At 40.7% G+C, this 17,315-nt stretch overlaps 3 protein-coding genes across 5 annotated transcripts in view; 1 reads left to right on the top strand and 2 right to left on the bottom strand.

The window, feature by feature from the left end:
- gdpd5b (glycerophosphodiester phosphodiesterase domain containing 5b) overlaps window positions 1–5,511 on the top strand; it is a 34,031-nt gene extending 28,520 nt beyond the window's left edge. Inside the window, exons 13-17 of one of the 3 annotated variants that reach the window (XR_015765068.1) lie at window positions 43–190; window positions 1,821–1,903; window positions 3,822–3,934; window positions 4,093–4,380; window positions 4,480–5,511. Coding sequence is in view for 1 of the 3 variants with exons in the window: in XM_015010630.2 (XP_014866116.2) it covers window positions 43–190; window positions 1,821–1,903; window positions 3,822–3,934; window positions 4,480–4,562 (427 nt within the window). In the remaining 2 variants the exon portion in view is untranslated. Of the gene's footprint in view, window positions 1–42; window positions 191–1,820; window positions 1,904–3,821; window positions 3,935–4,087; window positions 4,381–4,479 lie in introns of all 3 variants that reach the window. The other 2 variants (XR_015765069.1, XM_015010630.2) reach the window with 2 other exon arrangements.
- A 530-nt stretch (window positions 5,512–6,041) lies between these two features.
- On the bottom strand, window positions 6,042–10,425 carry hspa13 (heat shock protein family A (Hsp70) member 13). The gene is made up of 5 exons (XM_015010633.2): window positions 10,268–10,425; window positions 9,827–10,167; window positions 8,968–9,181; window positions 8,662–8,829; window positions 6,042–7,930 (listed from the first exon to the last, which is right to left on the bottom strand). The coding sequence occupies exons 1-5, from the start codon at window positions 10,290–10,292 to the stop codon at window positions 7,350–7,352; spliced, it is 1,329 nt and encodes a 442-aa protein (XP_014866119.1). The 5' UTR covers window positions 10,293–10,425; the 3' UTR covers window positions 6,042–7,349.
- An 887-nt stretch (window positions 10,426–11,312) lies between these two features.
- Window positions 11,313–17,156, bottom strand: samsn1a (SAM domain, SH3 domain and nuclear localisation signals 1a). Its single transcript, XM_088011811.1, has 8 exons — window positions 16,935–17,156; window positions 16,083–16,163; window positions 15,698–15,826; window positions 15,162–15,279; window positions 14,930–15,081; window positions 14,626–14,847; window positions 12,982–13,129; window positions 11,313–12,078 (listed from the first exon to the last, which is right to left on the bottom strand). Exons 1-8 carry the CDS (start codon window positions 16,989–16,991, stop codon window positions 11,924–11,926), a joined length of 1,062 nt encoding a protein of 353 aa, XP_087867937.1. The 5' UTR covers window positions 16,992–17,156; the 3' UTR covers window positions 11,313–11,923.
- Window positions 17,157–17,315: the final 159 nt, after the last annotated feature.

Below are 17,315 nucleotides of genomic sequence, written 5' to 3'. Positions count from 1 at the left end.
GTTTGCCAGTGGAGCTTCTAAGAATCTTGTTGTTGCCTGCAGAAACTTCTCCAAAAACAACATCAGCCTTACTCTCTACACTGTCAACGAGCCGTGGCTGTTTTCGATGCTGTGGTGCAGCGGCGTGTCGGCTGTCTCCTCAGAGGCCCCACATATCCTCAGAAAGGTGCCTTCTCCCATCTGGCTCATGGTAAGACGTTTCCCTTAGATATAAATATGGCATTTCTTTAAGTCACCAATCTCTAGGCTGGAGCAGGACACACATGGTCATTCAAAAAAAATTATTATGAAATTTAAGAGTTTCATACAAACGACAAAAATTCAATTTTTACCAGGAAACTTTGGAAATTATTCTGACTAAAGATCATTCTTCACAGCTTGGAAAAAAAAGTTTAATATGAATGAAATACATTTTATGAATAGCAGGTTGGTCTAACTGAAGTGCTGTCACATTGTGTCTGCAGATCCCATTACATTTAATCTTTACTCAATATTTATTTTCAAATGACACATAGTTGTCTATGTGTTTTTCTCGTAACATTTTTATGAGGCAAATGTAGCGCACATCATTCAGCTGGACATATTTGTTTCCTGTTCTGTGCCTGGTGTGCCGTCATTATCTGACTCGTTAAGAGTCCCAGAGAGGAGAATGCTCAGCTCCTGGGTTTCTGGATCATTCATCCACTGAAACTTCCCTCCATGGGTACACTGTGTCTCTTTGACCCGCTTTCCTCCTGCTCCATGAATCCATAATGTTTGACCAGTCTGTCCATCTGGTCCAACATATGGACCCCTTCCCTGACGTATTGTGGACATGACCCCTGACTTCCTGCTGTGGAGCTCAGGGCAAGTTTGGTCTGCTCTGGCATCTGCAGGGCTGTCTGTCAGTTTGAACCAAGATTAGAGCAGTTTTAACTCCTAAACTTCCTCTTCCTGTGTTCAAATGAAGACATGTAGTGACTGGCACAAGAATTAATCCCCCCTGAACTTTTTTGAATTTTCTTTCATTACAGCCACAGTTTTAAATGCATTATTCTGTGGTTTTATGTGATGGACTAAAGCAAAGTAGTGCAGATTGTTACAAGTTGAGGTGAGAGGTAAAGAAAGTGTTTTTTTTTTCAGTTTTGTATTCAATCCTCTTTTCTCTAATATCTTTAAATATTATGGCAACTATTTACCTTTAGACATCACTTGAGACTGAGGTTTATTGGCATTGCGAGATTCAACCTTAGTAAGGCACTACAAGACTAAAATTGAACTTTCTGGCTTACGTGCAATGTATGTAGCAAAGAATCAAACACTGCCCTCTTTGATGTGAAAAATGGTGGCAGCGTCATTCTGTGTTCATGCTTTTCTTAATCAGGGGCTGTGCAGAGTTGTAGGGAAGTTGGATGAAGCTAGATACAGGACAGTCCTGGTAGGAAAATCTTTTTAAAGAGAAAGCAAAGGACTTGACAATGAGCTTATACATCCAGATCTACAATGAGCCGGTTTATTTCAAAGCATATTCATGTTAGAATGATCCAGTCGTAGTCCGGACATAAATCCAAGGGACAATTTACAGCAAGGTTTGAAAACTGACGTTGCCAGATGCTTTCTGTGCACTCTAAACTAATTTGTGACACTTTTGACATTCTTATTTATTCTTTTCATTTAAAATCACCACCTCCTTCTTTTACCAAGTATGGAAAAAGATCCAAGTAGTATACTATAATGTGTCCAATTTGGGGTTTTGAAAATTTGTTTTGGAAAAATGGCTCCATCTAGTGGTGGACTCTATAAAATTAAAGTTTATGATAACTGCATGTTTGTGTTTTCAGAGCCCAAGAACTTACCAGCTGATATGGGTGTCTGCAGACCTCATTTCCTTTGCTGTAGTCATAGGAATATTCATTTTGCAAAAGTAAGTACAAACATGTTATGATGTGATTGTTGTCAAAACAAGTGCACATACAAAGGTGAAGGTTTTTCCATTTTGATGTTAGGATTTTTTCCACATTTACAGCTTAGTCTGGTCCAATGTGTCACATAGAGCGAATGGACAGCAGACTGTCTGACTTTATTAGTATTTCTTTTACATAATAGTTGCTAATATTGGTCTTTAGAGTAATGACTGGAGAACACTAATGCTAATTTACTTTGCCTGTCCTTTTGGTTTATTAGCTGTTGCGGCCGCCTTCTTTCCTCATGTTGATGGAAGCTCTAGATTAACCCTCAACACTTCTCCTGTGTTTGTGTTTCTCTGAAAACTGATTTTGTTTGTTTTGGTGAGACCTGTTGTCACCCGGTTGGATGGAGAGCTTATTCACCCCGCCCTCCCTCTCTGTCCTTGTAACCATCCGGTACAAGTGTGTTTTCTCCTTAGCTTCTGCCGGCATCTAAACTGACCTCTCTTTTCTCCTGCCTTCTTTTGTCCTTTTTTTGTCTTTCTGCCTTGTTCTCTCTCTCTCTCTTTCTCTCCTCTGCCTGCCGTGCATGCTCTCCTCCTCTTCTGCTGCATTCTGGCATCTTCTCTCAGCTATCACATGATCAGGTAACCAGGTCACCTTCTCTGACCTGCAAGTCTTCTCCACTTTTATCCCGTTTCTGTTCTTGCACACCCACATTTATTTTTGTTTGATGCTTTTTTCTTTTTTTTTTTTGACCTTTTGGCACTTTGTTTTTCTACATTGTTGCTCTCCTTGTTTATATAACATCTTATTCAGAGTTTTCTCACAATCTCCAATTCCACCATCTTTCTGTATTTATTCTCATCTTCATCAAGTCTACTACATCTGAATCTTTGTTGTTGCTACCTGTTTTCTCAACCACTTGTTCCTAAAGTGAATGGAAAATCAATGTTCCCAAACCTCAAAATAGTATTAGAAAGAAATATCTCACCAATATTAATGTGTTGGACAATATAATCAAGATTAGTTTTTACCTATAAAAGCTACAAAACAAATACATTCCATATCTAACTGCCTCTGCTCATTATTCAGACTTTACTGTGGGTTATACTCTTTAAGTTAATGAAATCCGTCAGAACGGTTGTTTTCATTAATGTAAAGGTCATGTTGTCCCACATGGACTAATAATCCTTAATAAAACTGGGGAAACCGTAAACCGCAGCTGCACAGAAGGTCCGTTCATTAAAATGTTCAGTGCTGCTGAATAATGCAGCGTATTCTCAGCGGATGCGCGGCATTATTAATTGCTTCGCTTGCATAATGCCCTTTCCCTGAATGTGGTTTAATCAAGCATTAGTTCTGTAAATTAGGAACCATTGTGTGAAGGTTTTTGAGTCATGAAAAATCTCTTTGAAGAGCCTGAGAGCTTATCCGCTGAAAAGACGCAACCCAAAACGTTCTACAGAACGTATTTATTAGCATTAGCATGTATTAATTAGTTACCCTTTTAAAACAGGGGGTGTTGTATTAATTAAATTTAAAGGGTATTTCTAGAGTATCTTCTAGATACTCTAGAAGTATGGGTGTTTCGTCATAGAAATTACCCCTGTGAGAAATTTCTTGTGTTTTTATCCACCTTCATATCTCAGATCGTCAAACTAATTTCGATATGAGATGAAGATGATACTTTAATCCACCATGATGTTTTAACAGACATGTCCTCAGACAGCAGAGGACTTTTTTCCAGGAGCAAAATCTCACAGCCAAACCTAAGCGAAAATTTAGAAATAATTAAGAGATGAATTTGAATATTTACCCACTCCACCCCAAACCATTTCCCTCATGTTCATTTTGCAAGAAGAGGAAGCAAAGTACTTGGAGTTGAAACCAACCTTCTGTGTGATTTCTGACCAAACCTTGTGACCCGTGCAGGTATCGAATGAGCGGCATACGCAGCTACAATCCTGAACAGATCATGCTGAGCGCAGCGGTCAGGACGTCCAGTCGAGACATCAACGTCATGAAGGAGAAACTGATCTTCTCCGGTAGGATCCTGCTGTCCCCCCCACCCACCAAAAAAATAAATCCATTTAAATTCTTAACCTCACCAGTAACAAATCAGTTGGAATCCCTGTCGACCTGCATGTGCGTGTTTGTGATTGTTGTCGCTGCTCTCCTTCCTCTCTTCCATGTCAAAGCTCAGCCTCAGTAATGGCTCCCCCGTCAGCATCCTTTGTGTGACGTATCGCCTCCTGACCATCCTACCTCATCCATTCTCTTCGCAAGCAGTGACTGTCTCCCCTTTCCGCCAAACATTTCCTCATCACTCATTAAACCTCTCTGCCTACTTTGCCCCTTATTCCCCTCATCCATCCATCCATCATTCCATCTCTTCGCACTCATCTTCCCCCATAAACCTCCAACTGGGACATAGAGTAGGAGATCTTATAGGCCAATTTGTCTAGACAACCTCTAGTCCTGGGGAGCAAAAGTAAGTCCATGGAGCGATTCAATGGAAGTAGGAGTTAGGAAGTTGCAGGAGTTAATGAATGCTGACGTTTGTTTTTTGTTATCCTCTGTCGCCCTCTAGAGGTGAGGAACGGTGGCAGTGCTGAGGAGCTGTATGAAGAGCAATGCTTTGACTCCTACACCAATCAGAGTATCAGCCAGTGATTCTCTGTCTACTGCGGTGACGCAGGGAGCATCGTTCCTGATGACGAGAACTCCTAGCCTCCTGAGCTGCTGGAAACGCCCCGCTGCGCTCTGTACACTCTGTAAATACCGTTTCTGTTTCTCCTCACGGACTTTACGTTTATTGCACAAGACTACATGCACTTGATTTAAGCTGAATCTGATGATTCCTACTTCAATATCTAAATGTTCAGGGGCTCCCCATCAGTTTTTTTTTTTTTTTTTTTTTTTTAAAGCTAAGTTTCCAAAGCAGTTAATTATTATATTAGGATCTGTAAATATTATGGCAGCATGATGCTCCTGCCTTCAGTCTCTGCTGTAGTTCATGAAATTGATATTTATATTTAAAGAGATAATACTGTTTACAGACATTTTTGCCTTCTCCTCCATGTTCACACGGTGCATGTAAAGTATTTTGATACTCCCCGCCTGCCGTACTTCTGATCACTGGATCCAAGTGTTGGAAACTTCTGGACTTTGAGTGAGCAGTGCTCCCAGTAAAACCAGAAGAACTGGTGAAAAATGGTTTCTGGGGTTAAGATTTGCTTTTTCTTGGATAACTGTTTGTGTTTCCTTTTGTAATGTGTTCAATATAATGTATGGATTCTGACTGGGTATATTTTTTTTACCTTGTGTGCAGTGTTATGACGAATGTGTAATCATAGGGATAACTTAACAATGTGACACTTTAATCATTACAAGATGAACAGGCTGGCCTTTGATTTGCTGTCATTCTTTGGTATTTTCATGTCGGGAAACGTATTGCATGTGACTTCTGGTGTAAATACTGTACTGGAAAATAAAGTGAAGCTGGTTGAAGGGATATTACATGTTGAACAGGCAGCGCATACTGGGAAACCAGTCGCCTTTTGTTCATTGTACATTTGAGTTTGATTCTTGTGATGCAACAGAATAAAAACATTCATCCTGATTGTTCTACAGATAATCTCCAAATGTTGCCAGTTCCATGAAATGTTCTAAGTAAAGAAAATCTTGAGTTAAATTAAGTTAAAACAAGACCCTTGTTTTTTTCTTTTTTGTCATATGGTTTGAGTGAGTGGTTCACATCTGCTCAGAGGCCTGATGAACTTATAGGCTGTATATATTCTTTAAAGCAAAATTTTGCATTTATTCTGAATCAAACCTCCAACCTTTCCACAAGGGGATACAAACAATTTTTGATGAGAAAAGAATAAGAATTTAGGAAGAAAATAAAGGTAGAAAAAGCATAGTTGGATTGGAAATAAAAATATTTTTGATTGGACCAACATTTCAGTGCACCTGTACAGACCGGTAACACTGCATCACACTCCTAAGATTAAAGTTGGATAAATAAAATTTATCTTAACTTAATGTTCATCTTTGAGGCTGGAAGGAGAGCAAAGGGCCATCAGTGTGTGATAAGGATTGCCTGGGTTACAATATGGTTGAGGTTTTTGAGAAAAGGGCCACTAGACTTGATGAGGAATGACATTTTAATGTGGAAAAGCAGCGATTCACAGCATTTTCCCTTCTTTATCAAGTAACTTCGGTTTGATCCTGAAAACTTCCAGTACAAAAATAGATCTTAGGTCTTGTATATAAGGGCGTATGTAATCTTTACAGTTTCTACACAGAAGCTTATTCAACATGGATTCAGGTTATACTTTTTTTTTTTTTTTTTTTTTTTCTTTTTACAAATTAAGTTTGGCAAAAGATACAACACTGATGTTTTACAGAAGGAATGTTGGGTGCTTTATGAGGTCGTGGCTGAGACCTTCTACACAGGCAGAAAAGCTCAAATCTGGTTTGTAAAAAGATACATTAAACAGTTTAGACATGATTTCACATAAACGTCTGTTAAACATTCTGCATTTAACAAACACATTTAACAGTATTATACAAACAAGGCACTGATGAACACTTTGGTCCCTCTGTTGGACTGCCAGAACTGAGCTTCAGCCGCCAAAGCAGACAGTCCAACACCAAGCTGATGTGTTTACAGTGTGTTATTGCACAAAAGAAGAGTTAGCCAACAGTTATGAGTCAAAGTGCATCGAGTGTGTCTTTTCTACTTTACTTAGCGGCAAATAAACCATGGCACTAAAACGGAGAGCATTCTGGGACGATCCCTCCTTTGTTACCTGAAAAGTCTGGACCTCATCGGAACACTTGAGTTACGAGGGAAGTAGTCCCCTCTGCAGAGAAACTTTAAATGAACTGAGCGTACTGCCGTACTTCAGGTTCCAGTGATTTGCAGTAAACCAGCGGCATGAGAAGCGCTAACATGGAGCGAGGCTTTTCACACAGATTAGCAGCTTTCTGAAAAGGCACCGACACGCAGTGCATCAGCTTGCAGATGGAAGAGCAAAGGTCCGCTGAAAACACACACACTCGGAGAAATGCAACTAGAATAAATAAATAAATAGATAGATAGATGAAAAATGTTCCGGCTAGTCTTCAAAGTTTAAATAAACTGCTTCCTGAATTATCATGTTACTTCCTGCTACAGAGCAGTTAACGCATCTAAACAGGTTGTTGCTGCTGAGGCTGAGTGTGCAATAAAAAGCAAGCGAGTTTTTAAGTCACCTACACTGGAAAAAGTGTTTCAACACATTTTGTTTGTAACTGACACATTTCTCACTCGGGGAGGAAACAGAAAGTTCAAGAAGCCACACGTTCGGCTTGCAGACAGAAACACGATGCTCCCTGTGTCGGCCGTTTCTCTCCAACCACCAGGAGCGTCGCGGTGGACAGGAACCAGCAGCCTCCCTCCCTCCTGGTTCAGGATCAGCTGAAGTTCGTCTTGCGAAGGTGTCTGTTGGGGATTTCTATGGCGCTCACCTGCAGCGGCCAGGAGCCGCCCATGATGCCGGCCTGGATGGCCACGCCCGTGACCACGGCCAGGTCGGGGTCCACCGACGTGTTGGGATCCTTCCCAAAGTACTCGCTGATCAGCGTCCTGATGCGTGGTATCCTGGTGGACCCTCCCACCAGAACGATCTCGTCCACGTCCTCTTTCTGCAGGTGGCCCTCGGCCAGCACCGTCTTCACCGGGACCAGGATCTTCAGGAAGAGGTCCTGGTTGAGCTCCTCGAACAGCTCGCGACTGACCTCCACCTGGAAGTGAACCGGAGGAGGAGCGGTCCCCTCCGGGGACCCAGAGCCATCGTGCGCGTGAAGGTGGAGGGGAACGGAGATCAAGGCGCTGGGGTGGAGGGTGAGGTTGAGCTTGGCGGCTTCCACGGCCTGTCGTAGGCGGTGGATGTCCTCCTTGAGGACGGGGGCGACGCCGAACTGCTGCCGAACTCGCTCGCTGGTGTACTGGAACAACCTCTGGCTGAAGTCCTGACCTCCCAGCTTGTTATTACCTGCAAATAACATATTATTTTTTTTAAAAATGGATATTTATTATTTCATATTGATTCTACAAGGGAAACAAAGTGGTATTGCACTTTATTTCCACACTTTTGTGAAAATAAAACATTTATTTTTCATGTCCATAAACAAATAAATATAAATATGTATGCATCTTACAGATTTTACCAATTTAGAGTTTTACCTTGTGTGTCAGATAATTACTAAATGACAAAGGACAAAGATCACCTGAGTAAAAACAAAGATTGTAAATTTTTTTCCCCCACTGTGAAATTCAAGCATTGTCCAAGTTAACTTTTCAAACTTTTCCAGAACCACAAATGTACCAGAGAAGTCGGTTTCAATTTACTAATATATTGAATTTACTAATAATTTATTACTGTTCTTCATAAGGCTTTGTCGTAATATCCTACACAGACATGTTGATTCTACAGCACTGGCAATTAAAAGTCCTGGGTCAAACTTGTGAATTCAATGTGGATAACATAATTAAAATATGATTTAACAAAGAGGGTGATTTCTTTTCCAAACACGATCAGGTAGGTTTGGAGAGTTTTCCTCTTAATAAATAAAATCTATCAATTGTGAAACATGTAGGTATAAAAAAAAAATGCTACATCACAGATTGTTTAGCATTCATGCAATGTTTTTTCGCAGCACTGCATGAATTTTACATGCTGTAAAGTCAATTAGAAAAATCTTCTTAATAGCTGTATCCAACTACCTGCCATTGCCCTGGTGAGAAACATGCCTCCCTGTTTGTTGAGCAGAGACACATCCAGAGTCCCTCCGCCCAGGTCCACCACCAGGACATTGAACACGTCCACTTTGTGCAGGCCATAGGCCATGGCTGCAGCCGTCGGCTCGTTGATCACACGCAAGATCTCCAAACCTGTCAAACCACGACCAGACAGTCAGTGTTGCAATTTCACGTCACGATAAGCCTGAAGATTACACAACCAGACACTTTAGGAACAGAGCAACATCAGGCGCCTCGTGTCGCTTTAAACTGTCCTTCTGATCACCTGACCTGCGAGGTTAGCGGCGCGGACCGTGTAGTTCCTCTGTCGCTCGTCGAACTCTGCGGGCACCGAGATGACGGCCTTCTGGATGGGCACGCCCAGCTGTCGCTCAGCCATCTTCTTTAACCTCATCAGCAGCCTGGAGCCGATGAACTCTGGGCTCACGGTGAAGGTGTGGTTGGTGGAGATCACAAACTCTGCGCTTCCATTGTTGTTTACCACCTGGAGAACAAAGCGCAGGACAGAGGCTTTTAGAAAGGAAGGAAAATGCAAAAGCAGAAGCTGTTGGGACTAAAGTTATCTGAAGGATGACAGGAGCAACATTGATCTGTTTTAGTACAGCTTTGAACTGAATTTATTTGATAATTACAGTGCATTTCAAAAATATTCACAACCAATGAACTGTTTCAGATTTGCACAAGTCAAAGCTATAAACTTTAACTACTGAGATTTTATGAGGTAAACCAACACAAAGCAGCACAGAATATAGAAGTTTGTAGCGGTTTTTCTAGACCTTCAAAAATATATATACATATATGTAGCTAAAAAACAAAGCCTTCCCACATTATGATGCTGCCACTGTCGTTTCCAGAAGGATGCATCGGTTTTATCACACATAGCTTTTTGCATATTGGCTAAAAACTTAAAGCTTTGCCTCACCTCACCAGAACATCTTCCACGTTTGCTTCAATCTCTACTGCTACACCTACACTTTAACAATTTTTAAACTTTATTATAAAATATTATAAACCAACATGCAATATTATATTTTAAAAGGACTAACAGCTGTTAGAAATGTATGCTCTTTGCCAGCAAATGCAGTAACCCAAGCTTCCCCCACGTACAATGAGCCCCAGCTTGACCCACCTGGAACGGGTACCTGGCGCTCTCCTGCTCCAGGACACCCGGCTCAAATATCTTCCCGATGAACCTCTTGGCATCGTATACGGTGTTCTGAGGGTTGCTGTCCGCCACATTCATGGCTTCGTAACCGGCTAGCACCGCAGTGCTGGTGAACGAAACCGCGCTAGGGATGCTCTTCCTCCCCTCCTCATCTTCGATCACCTCCACCTCCCCGCTGCCCGGGAGGAAGACTCCCACCGAGCAGAAGGTGGTGCCCAGGTCCAGGCCGATCACTTTGGGTTTGGGGGGAGGCAAGTACTGCTGTCCCAGATACCCAGCCAGAAACAGGGCCAGGATCACCGAACCTGCGGCAACGAAACCGAAACGGTTATCAAACACAGGTGGAACAAGAAGCCGAGCCTCTAATTGGTTTTAGCTTAAAAAGCTGTTTATTATTAGACTTACCGATCATAGAAATCTCCCCGGACATTGTCACAAACAGCTGGACCTTACAGCAAACTCCTAAAATGTGCCTAAAATGGAAACACCGGTTCAGACAACTGGAGCAACTGAACTAAAATACACGTCAACATTTTACTGCTCGCTATGGATTATGGGTAATGTAGTTTACAGTTATTGCCACATATAATGAGTGTAGCTCAGCTCATGATAGCTACTGACTACGACTTCCATCAGTAGCAGGGAGAAGTCAAAGCTCGTGACGTTTTACGCGCTCTCAGCCAATCATCTAAAGACATTGAAAGTTCACGTCATACGTTGCATTTACTAAACCTCGGAAATGAGCATTTTAACTCAGAAACTTCCGACGTCTTGATGCATAAAGTGCATACCGTTTTAATGTTCGACTTTAATTTCTAAATATGTTAACGTAATAAATTAAGGAGGAAAATCCTAAAATACATTGTTATTATTGTATATTATCAGTATAGTAGTAGTAGTAGTAGTAGTAAAGTTGAGCATCAAACGACTTAAGTAAGCGACAAACGGGCGAAATAACCAGCAATTGCTTCACTGGTAAAGCCGTGGCTTTTACTGAAAGAAAGAAAAGTGGGGGAAAGGAGGCTTTGAAATTCTAGAAAATAAGTTATTTGTATCGTGGTTTAACCTTTACTAGCAAACAAAATCTCTTAATTTAAAATATTTTTTATAGATGATGTAACAGTCACGCTGGAAGAATCTTGTTCAAGTTCGTAACTGGGAAACTTTTCCATATTAAGGTGGAAATCCATTAATCGAAATCGGAATCCGACTTACTATTTACCATTAAATGCAGCAATGTTTAGAAATTATTTTTAAGCTGGATAAAATGTTACATCCTGCAAACTTGCACTCTACCTCTTCTTTCCCTTCTACAACTACTACTACTACTACTACTACTACTAATAATAATAATAATACAATGCATTTATTTCTATAGTAATACAATTTTTTTATTAATTGTGGATAAAAATCAGAAACAAAGTTCTAGGTGAAATGAATGAAGACAAAATTATAACTGTATATGTTTTATTGATTTATTTACAAAAGGTTGTGAAAACAGATAAATACATATGTACTTAGCGTAGGGTTTACTCTTTCACACATACACAAACAGACACTCTCATTCAAACTCATGCTCAAAATAATACACGTATTATGTACATTGTGTAAGATAGACCATCAGCCAGACACATTCACCAGAACCACCACATTCAGAGAAAATGAAGGACTGAATGTCGAAGGCTGGGCTGGGCCTGGATATGATGGGAAATATAAAAGTGATTCATCTGTGACAAATAAAGGCTTAAAACAATTGCGAGTGAAAACACTGGATCATTTGGAATGTAATAAATATAACTGACTTCATATCAATAAACTGTAACTTCTTTACCCTCATAATGCAACACAAGGATGAAATTACACTTTGAACATCTGTTCTGAAACCCCCTCTTCATTCATCTTTCAAAGCGCCCCCACATTACACAAGCTCCAGGTCAGAACACAAGGTGTAAACATTACATGTTGAGAGGATTTTTAGATTTGTTTTTCATCAGAATTATTGGAAAAAAGTGTGACTTTATATTCCAAATTTCTCAGAATCCTTCTGATAAGCCAAGCGCCTCATGCCTCCGCTGTGTCTGTGACGTGCTCTGTGTCCTCCTTAGTGTCCGAACACTCAGACGGGATGAAGCAGCCTGAGTCTCTGGGACAGTCGCTGTCTTCCTCCTGCTGGCCGTGGGAAGATCCGTGCTCCTCTGCATTGCTCGTATCATCACCTGCAGCCGCAAAGAAAAACAAATTTAATAAAAAAAATAGAAAAACTGTGTTGAGAGATAAGGGCTTCTGCCTACATGGAAGAAGATAACATCTGTGGCAAGTCAGTGGAAACTGATCGTGAATATCTAATATTTCTTTTGATCTACTTCTGCTACAGGAACACGTTTCTTCATGAGTAAAACGTGCCTCCGAGTGCAGTGGTAGCTTTTTTTTTTTGATAGGCAAACGAATGCATCAGATCCCCGTCTCCTTTCTTTTCCCCCCTCTACAAGCAGGGACCATTCCTCAGTTCTGTGGTTTGTCAGAAGCTCCTAATCCCCGCTAACCTAATGGAGCGCAGCTTGATTAAATTAGTGCCGTCTCATCCACGTCAACAGGCTTGGCAGCGTCACTGCTGCAGCGGCTGCCATCTGTTGGGGCTCACGCTATCACCCAAACAAATAAACAACAATCAGTGGCTTCTCAATCACATTTTCTCTGAGTTGCCGGATGCAGCACAACCCCCACTAGTGGATGTCGCAGTTCTCTGAATCACAAGCGAGTGCAAGTTTTGTTCTCATTCAGAGCTACGTGATAATCAGCCCTCCTGCTTAGAGATGTCAGATTACAATGCCTTCTGTCCTGGTGAGCGCTTTCTGTTTGACTGACAGGAAATCACTAGTGAGCCGTAAGTGCATAGTGGCACGCAGGCAGAGGCAGGTTTCAGCTACAGGTTAAAAAAAAAAAAAAAAAAAAAAAAACTTATTGTTTCAGTTCTTATCCTGAAACAGTTTCTAAGGTAATGAGAACGTCTCTGCAATGGCTAAAATAGATCAGTCTAGTGCTGATTCTGTTCTGTAACTTAGTTTGTTTTCTTAAGATTGGGTCATATTGAGAGGATGACTGCTCAGGATGCGGCTGACCTTCTACGTAGCGGAAGTCGGCGGCAGCGAGCAGCTTCCGCCTGTGCTCGGGGTCCTTGACGTTCAGCTCTATCAGGTGTTTGTCCTGTAGGTGCAGCAGGTCCTCCACTGTCTGGTAGCCATTCAGCAACAGGGCAGAGGCATATTCCTGAAGCAAAACAATTCAATAGACGGATTATTTTTTAAAGTGAGGTTAAGTTATACGTTGCTTCCGTCTCACAGCAGACAACAACTCTGTTTGCATATTTAGTGCAAATCCAGAAGGCTCCAGATAATGACTAGTTCAAGAGGGTTAAACTAACCTGGACTTCTAACATAAGGATCTCTAATCTCAAAAACCTCTCAGCTTCATGTGTGATCACTGTTTGATAAAGCTTTAAACCCTCATCGTGTTTGAAATGGATAATTATTGACAGAGACTTTACAGAAAAGTCTACAGATTCATCCTATAGACTTCTCTACAGTACAGAATAACTGAGAATAACTGAGCAAGCAGGCAGCTAGCATTGACCAAAAGCAGATGTATGCTGTCTAAAATCAGCTACCATCACAAAAATGTCCCACTTATTTTCATCACAGTTAGTTGTTATTCACAAAGGAAATGAAGGCTGGAGATGTGCAACACCAGTGATCTCACTGCCAAACACATTCTGAGAACTGAAGATGAAACATATTTCTGATCACTCAAGAAAGTAGGTCAAAGTAAAAATAAATAAAATAAATTTCTTTTAAAGCACCATATATATATATATATATATATATATATATATATATATATATATATATATATATATTTATTTTTTTTTTTGTAAAGACTGATTGCATGCTCTGTTCTCAATTTGTGGAAAGTCACTGTGAGTGATTTTGGAGTCTAGAAATTCTTTTCAAGTTCATCTCTCAGAATGTGTTCCTCATAGGAAGATTTTGACACACCCAATATAAATGTGTCTTTGGTCTAAAGACGGGTCTGGAACTTCATTCCTCAAGTGCCAATGTTCCCACAACTTCTGTATTCACCTCTGCTTCAACACACCTGAACCAAACCAAATGGTCGAGTTACCTCTTTTGGGATATCAGAAAGTTTGGCAAAGGCCCGGCCATTGATTCAGCAGTGTTGGAACATGGATGCATCCAAAAGTTCCCAAACAGTGGCACTTGAAAATTTGAGTTCCAGACCCCCTCAACGAAAGGTTCATAAAGTAGCAGGTCATTATTCAGCATTCATTGTTCTTAGATAGAATTAATAGCTAAAGCTAGAAAACAGCTGTTTTATTCCTGACTTTTCATCAGACATGTGTAAATGCCTGTAGACTCTGTAAATAATCTTCATGACAAAGGAATGAAGGTTCATAAAATAATGTAAAGTAATGATGTTCTTAGGACTGGAGCTGTTTTATTATGGTGGAAGTCTGTTTTGATCTCAGCCTTTCTCAGAGTTGACGTAAGATTCAATCTCAGGGTCAAAGAAATCTGGAATTATATTTAATGAAGAGGCCAACAACATTTTACTGCAGGATATTAAGTGCTACTGAAAGTTACTAAGCAGGAATTACGAGATCAAGTTTTGAATCTGATTGATTACTGAAAAGCTTAAATTTCTAACTTGACAAAAAGGAATTGATTTCTCCTGGATCCTGTCCTCACCTCCAGGTTCAGCCGCTCCAGTAACTCCAGCAGAGTTTTGGGTCGTGGCCTCTTGCACAGCTTCTGCTCCCTGATCTTTGGACTTTCCTCCTCTTCTTCTTTCTCCTTCTCCTCTGCTAAAACATCCACGTAGATAAACTTAAAGTTGCCGACTTTGTTGTTGAGCATGCCGGTCCAGATGCCCATCGGAGGCTTCCTGATGATGTGGATGATGTCACCAACCTACAAAATCCAATTAAAGGTTGAAAAGTTATTTTCTGTCTAAGTCTCCATTACTGGCAGGACAGGTTTTGCTGGAAGTTACCTTCAGTTTCAGTGAGTCTGTGTCATAAGGACTGGGAACGAAATCGGTGTGGACCCGAGCCCGGCCGCAGAACTGACCCTGGTAGGAGCCGTCCTCCTCCAGCTTCAGGCTGTCTCTCTGGCTGGAACCGTTGGACTCGCTGGTGACGCCACCTGAACCGGTAAACCAATGATAAATACACAGCTCTGGTTCTTAACACTTCACTGAGTGTGGATCGGATGTAAACACTCACTGGAGGAGCTCTGGCCGCTGTACAGACTCTCCAAGGAGTTGCTCGTCTTTGCAGAGCTTTTCTCAACTGCTGGGCTGCTCTCTGTCTCTGCTTCTGGGTCTTTGTCTGTGTCGTCCCCCTGGATCACATAAAAAGGCAAAAAAATAATAATCAACAAGGACATGAGAGTAAACTACAACATACAGGGTCAGGTAAAGATGGAGATGCTTAAATTTCAAAGTTTAGCATCTCTGAATCTCCAAATCTGTGCGACAGCAAAGTATGAAACTGCAGGAGGATGTTTTTTTGTTTTTTTTTAATTCTGTACAGGTCAAAGTATAAAGCAGAATTGCATTGTTGCTCAGGCCAGCGTCATGTGTGAGGATGTGGGTTTGTGTTAGATGAATGTGATAAAGGAAGAGCACAGGGCTGCAGTAAATGCTGTGACAGGTACAAAGGGGGGTTTTTGGTTATCTGTGTCAGCTGAAGTGCTTGTCATGCAAAGTTAAGAGATTTATCCCAGTTGGTGAAGAAAGCATCTTAAAAAAAAGACTCACTGTTTCCTCTGAAAGAGACTTGGCGTGCTTTTTGCCCATCTTTCTTCTCATGGTCAGCGAGATCTCCTTCATCTTTTTGCCGAATCCAGCTGATCTAACGGGATCTGGACTGTCGCACTCTTCTCTGAGCTGAAGAGATTAATGGTGGACAGAAAAAAAGGTGGAATTAAGTAAACCACTTGTTTTTCTGCTCCATAAATTTACATTAAAATGCATATTTTTTTTTTAGTTAAAAGCCAATTTCAATGCACATTTTCAAAGTTGTGCAAATATGAGTACTATAGCGTATCCACAAGACAAAGGTTTTGGTGTTATATTACGCAACATGGAATTGAAGTTTGTTATAAAACATGAATGCACAAAAAAAACAAGCTTGTCCACCAACCATAGTTGTCCCATTTTCCTCAATTTTGGCTTGTGATGAGTGATGTCTGAGACCCTCAAACCTACCGAAGCTTGTGGATCGCTAAAAGAGACAAAAAAAAAAAAAAAAAAAGTCCTCTTACTTTACTTGAACAGTTTGTGGGTAAATTTCCTGTCACTGTCTGCTAATAAAAGACTGAGGAATCTGGGTTATTTTATGGCAAAGACACAAAAACATCTATTATTTTGCAAATAACATGAGTAAACATGTCAAACTTTTGCCCTCTTTCATCATTTCCATTTATCTACATGTTTCCATGAAGCAGCGCTGGCAGATTTAAACGACACTACTTTATCCGCACAGAACTGGACGAGAACTCACAGCTTGCTTTTCTCTGGCACTCCCAATTTTTCATAAAACTAAAAGTCATTATAATCTCTCCCAAACCTAACCCCTCTCCCCAACACACACACACACACACACACACACACATCATCCCCTGTGCAGAGCACCAAAAATAATTATATAAATGATTAATCCTGTGGAAATCCTGGTTAAATATGAGCTCTATGCTCCTAGACAGCCGTCGGGGAGATTGAGTTAATGTAGCAGAAACTGCTTAGATTTGTGCGGCTCTCTGCCAGCGATTACATGGACAGAAAATTTGTTTTTACTCGCATTTTTAATTCCAGTGTTTGGATGAATCTATTTTTATGTTTATTTTTTTTTTGCATATTTTAAACTACAAATCAGGGACAATTTCATGTAATTTACGGTTTGATTCATTAGGACAAGAATAACATGATACAAAGTTAATTTAAAGGATTAAATTGTCCCACCAGCATTAGTTATGTTTAGTTTTTTAAAACCTACCTTCGGTTTGTTGCTCCTTGTTTTGTCTGACACATTAGACGCTGCTCTTTGTAACATTTTCAGCTTTGTGAATTTTCTTGCTGTTTTGGCTGCTCTTTTCTTGCTTCTCCCTCACTGATCTGACAGTGATGTGTTAACTTAACGCTCAGGCTGACTGTCTGATGAGCTGACTGGGCCACTTCCTCACAAAACACAGGATGTGAGGCAACTGACTGTGTTTCTTGCTGCAGTATTGCTTTGAAAGGGAAAAACACAAATGCTTAAGTGTGCATTTTGTGGCCTTCTTGAAAAAAAACAAAAGAAGAAAAAAAAAAAAAACACTTTCAGCCACTTCCAGGAACGGCTCAGTTTGGGGTTTCTAATTACAGCGTTTTTTTTTTT

The sequence above is a fragment of the Poecilia mexicana genome, unplaced genomic scaffold (genome assembly GCF_051168715.1).
Source record: "Poecilia mexicana isolate PSO_F unplaced genomic scaffold, ASM5116871v1 scaffold_13, whole genome shotgun sequence".
In the NCBI taxonomy this organism is placed as follows: Eukaryota; Metazoa; Chordata; class Actinopteri; order Cyprinodontiformes; family Poeciliidae; genus Poecilia; species Poecilia mexicana.
This window is presented reverse-complemented; position numbering and strand designations above follow the sequence as displayed.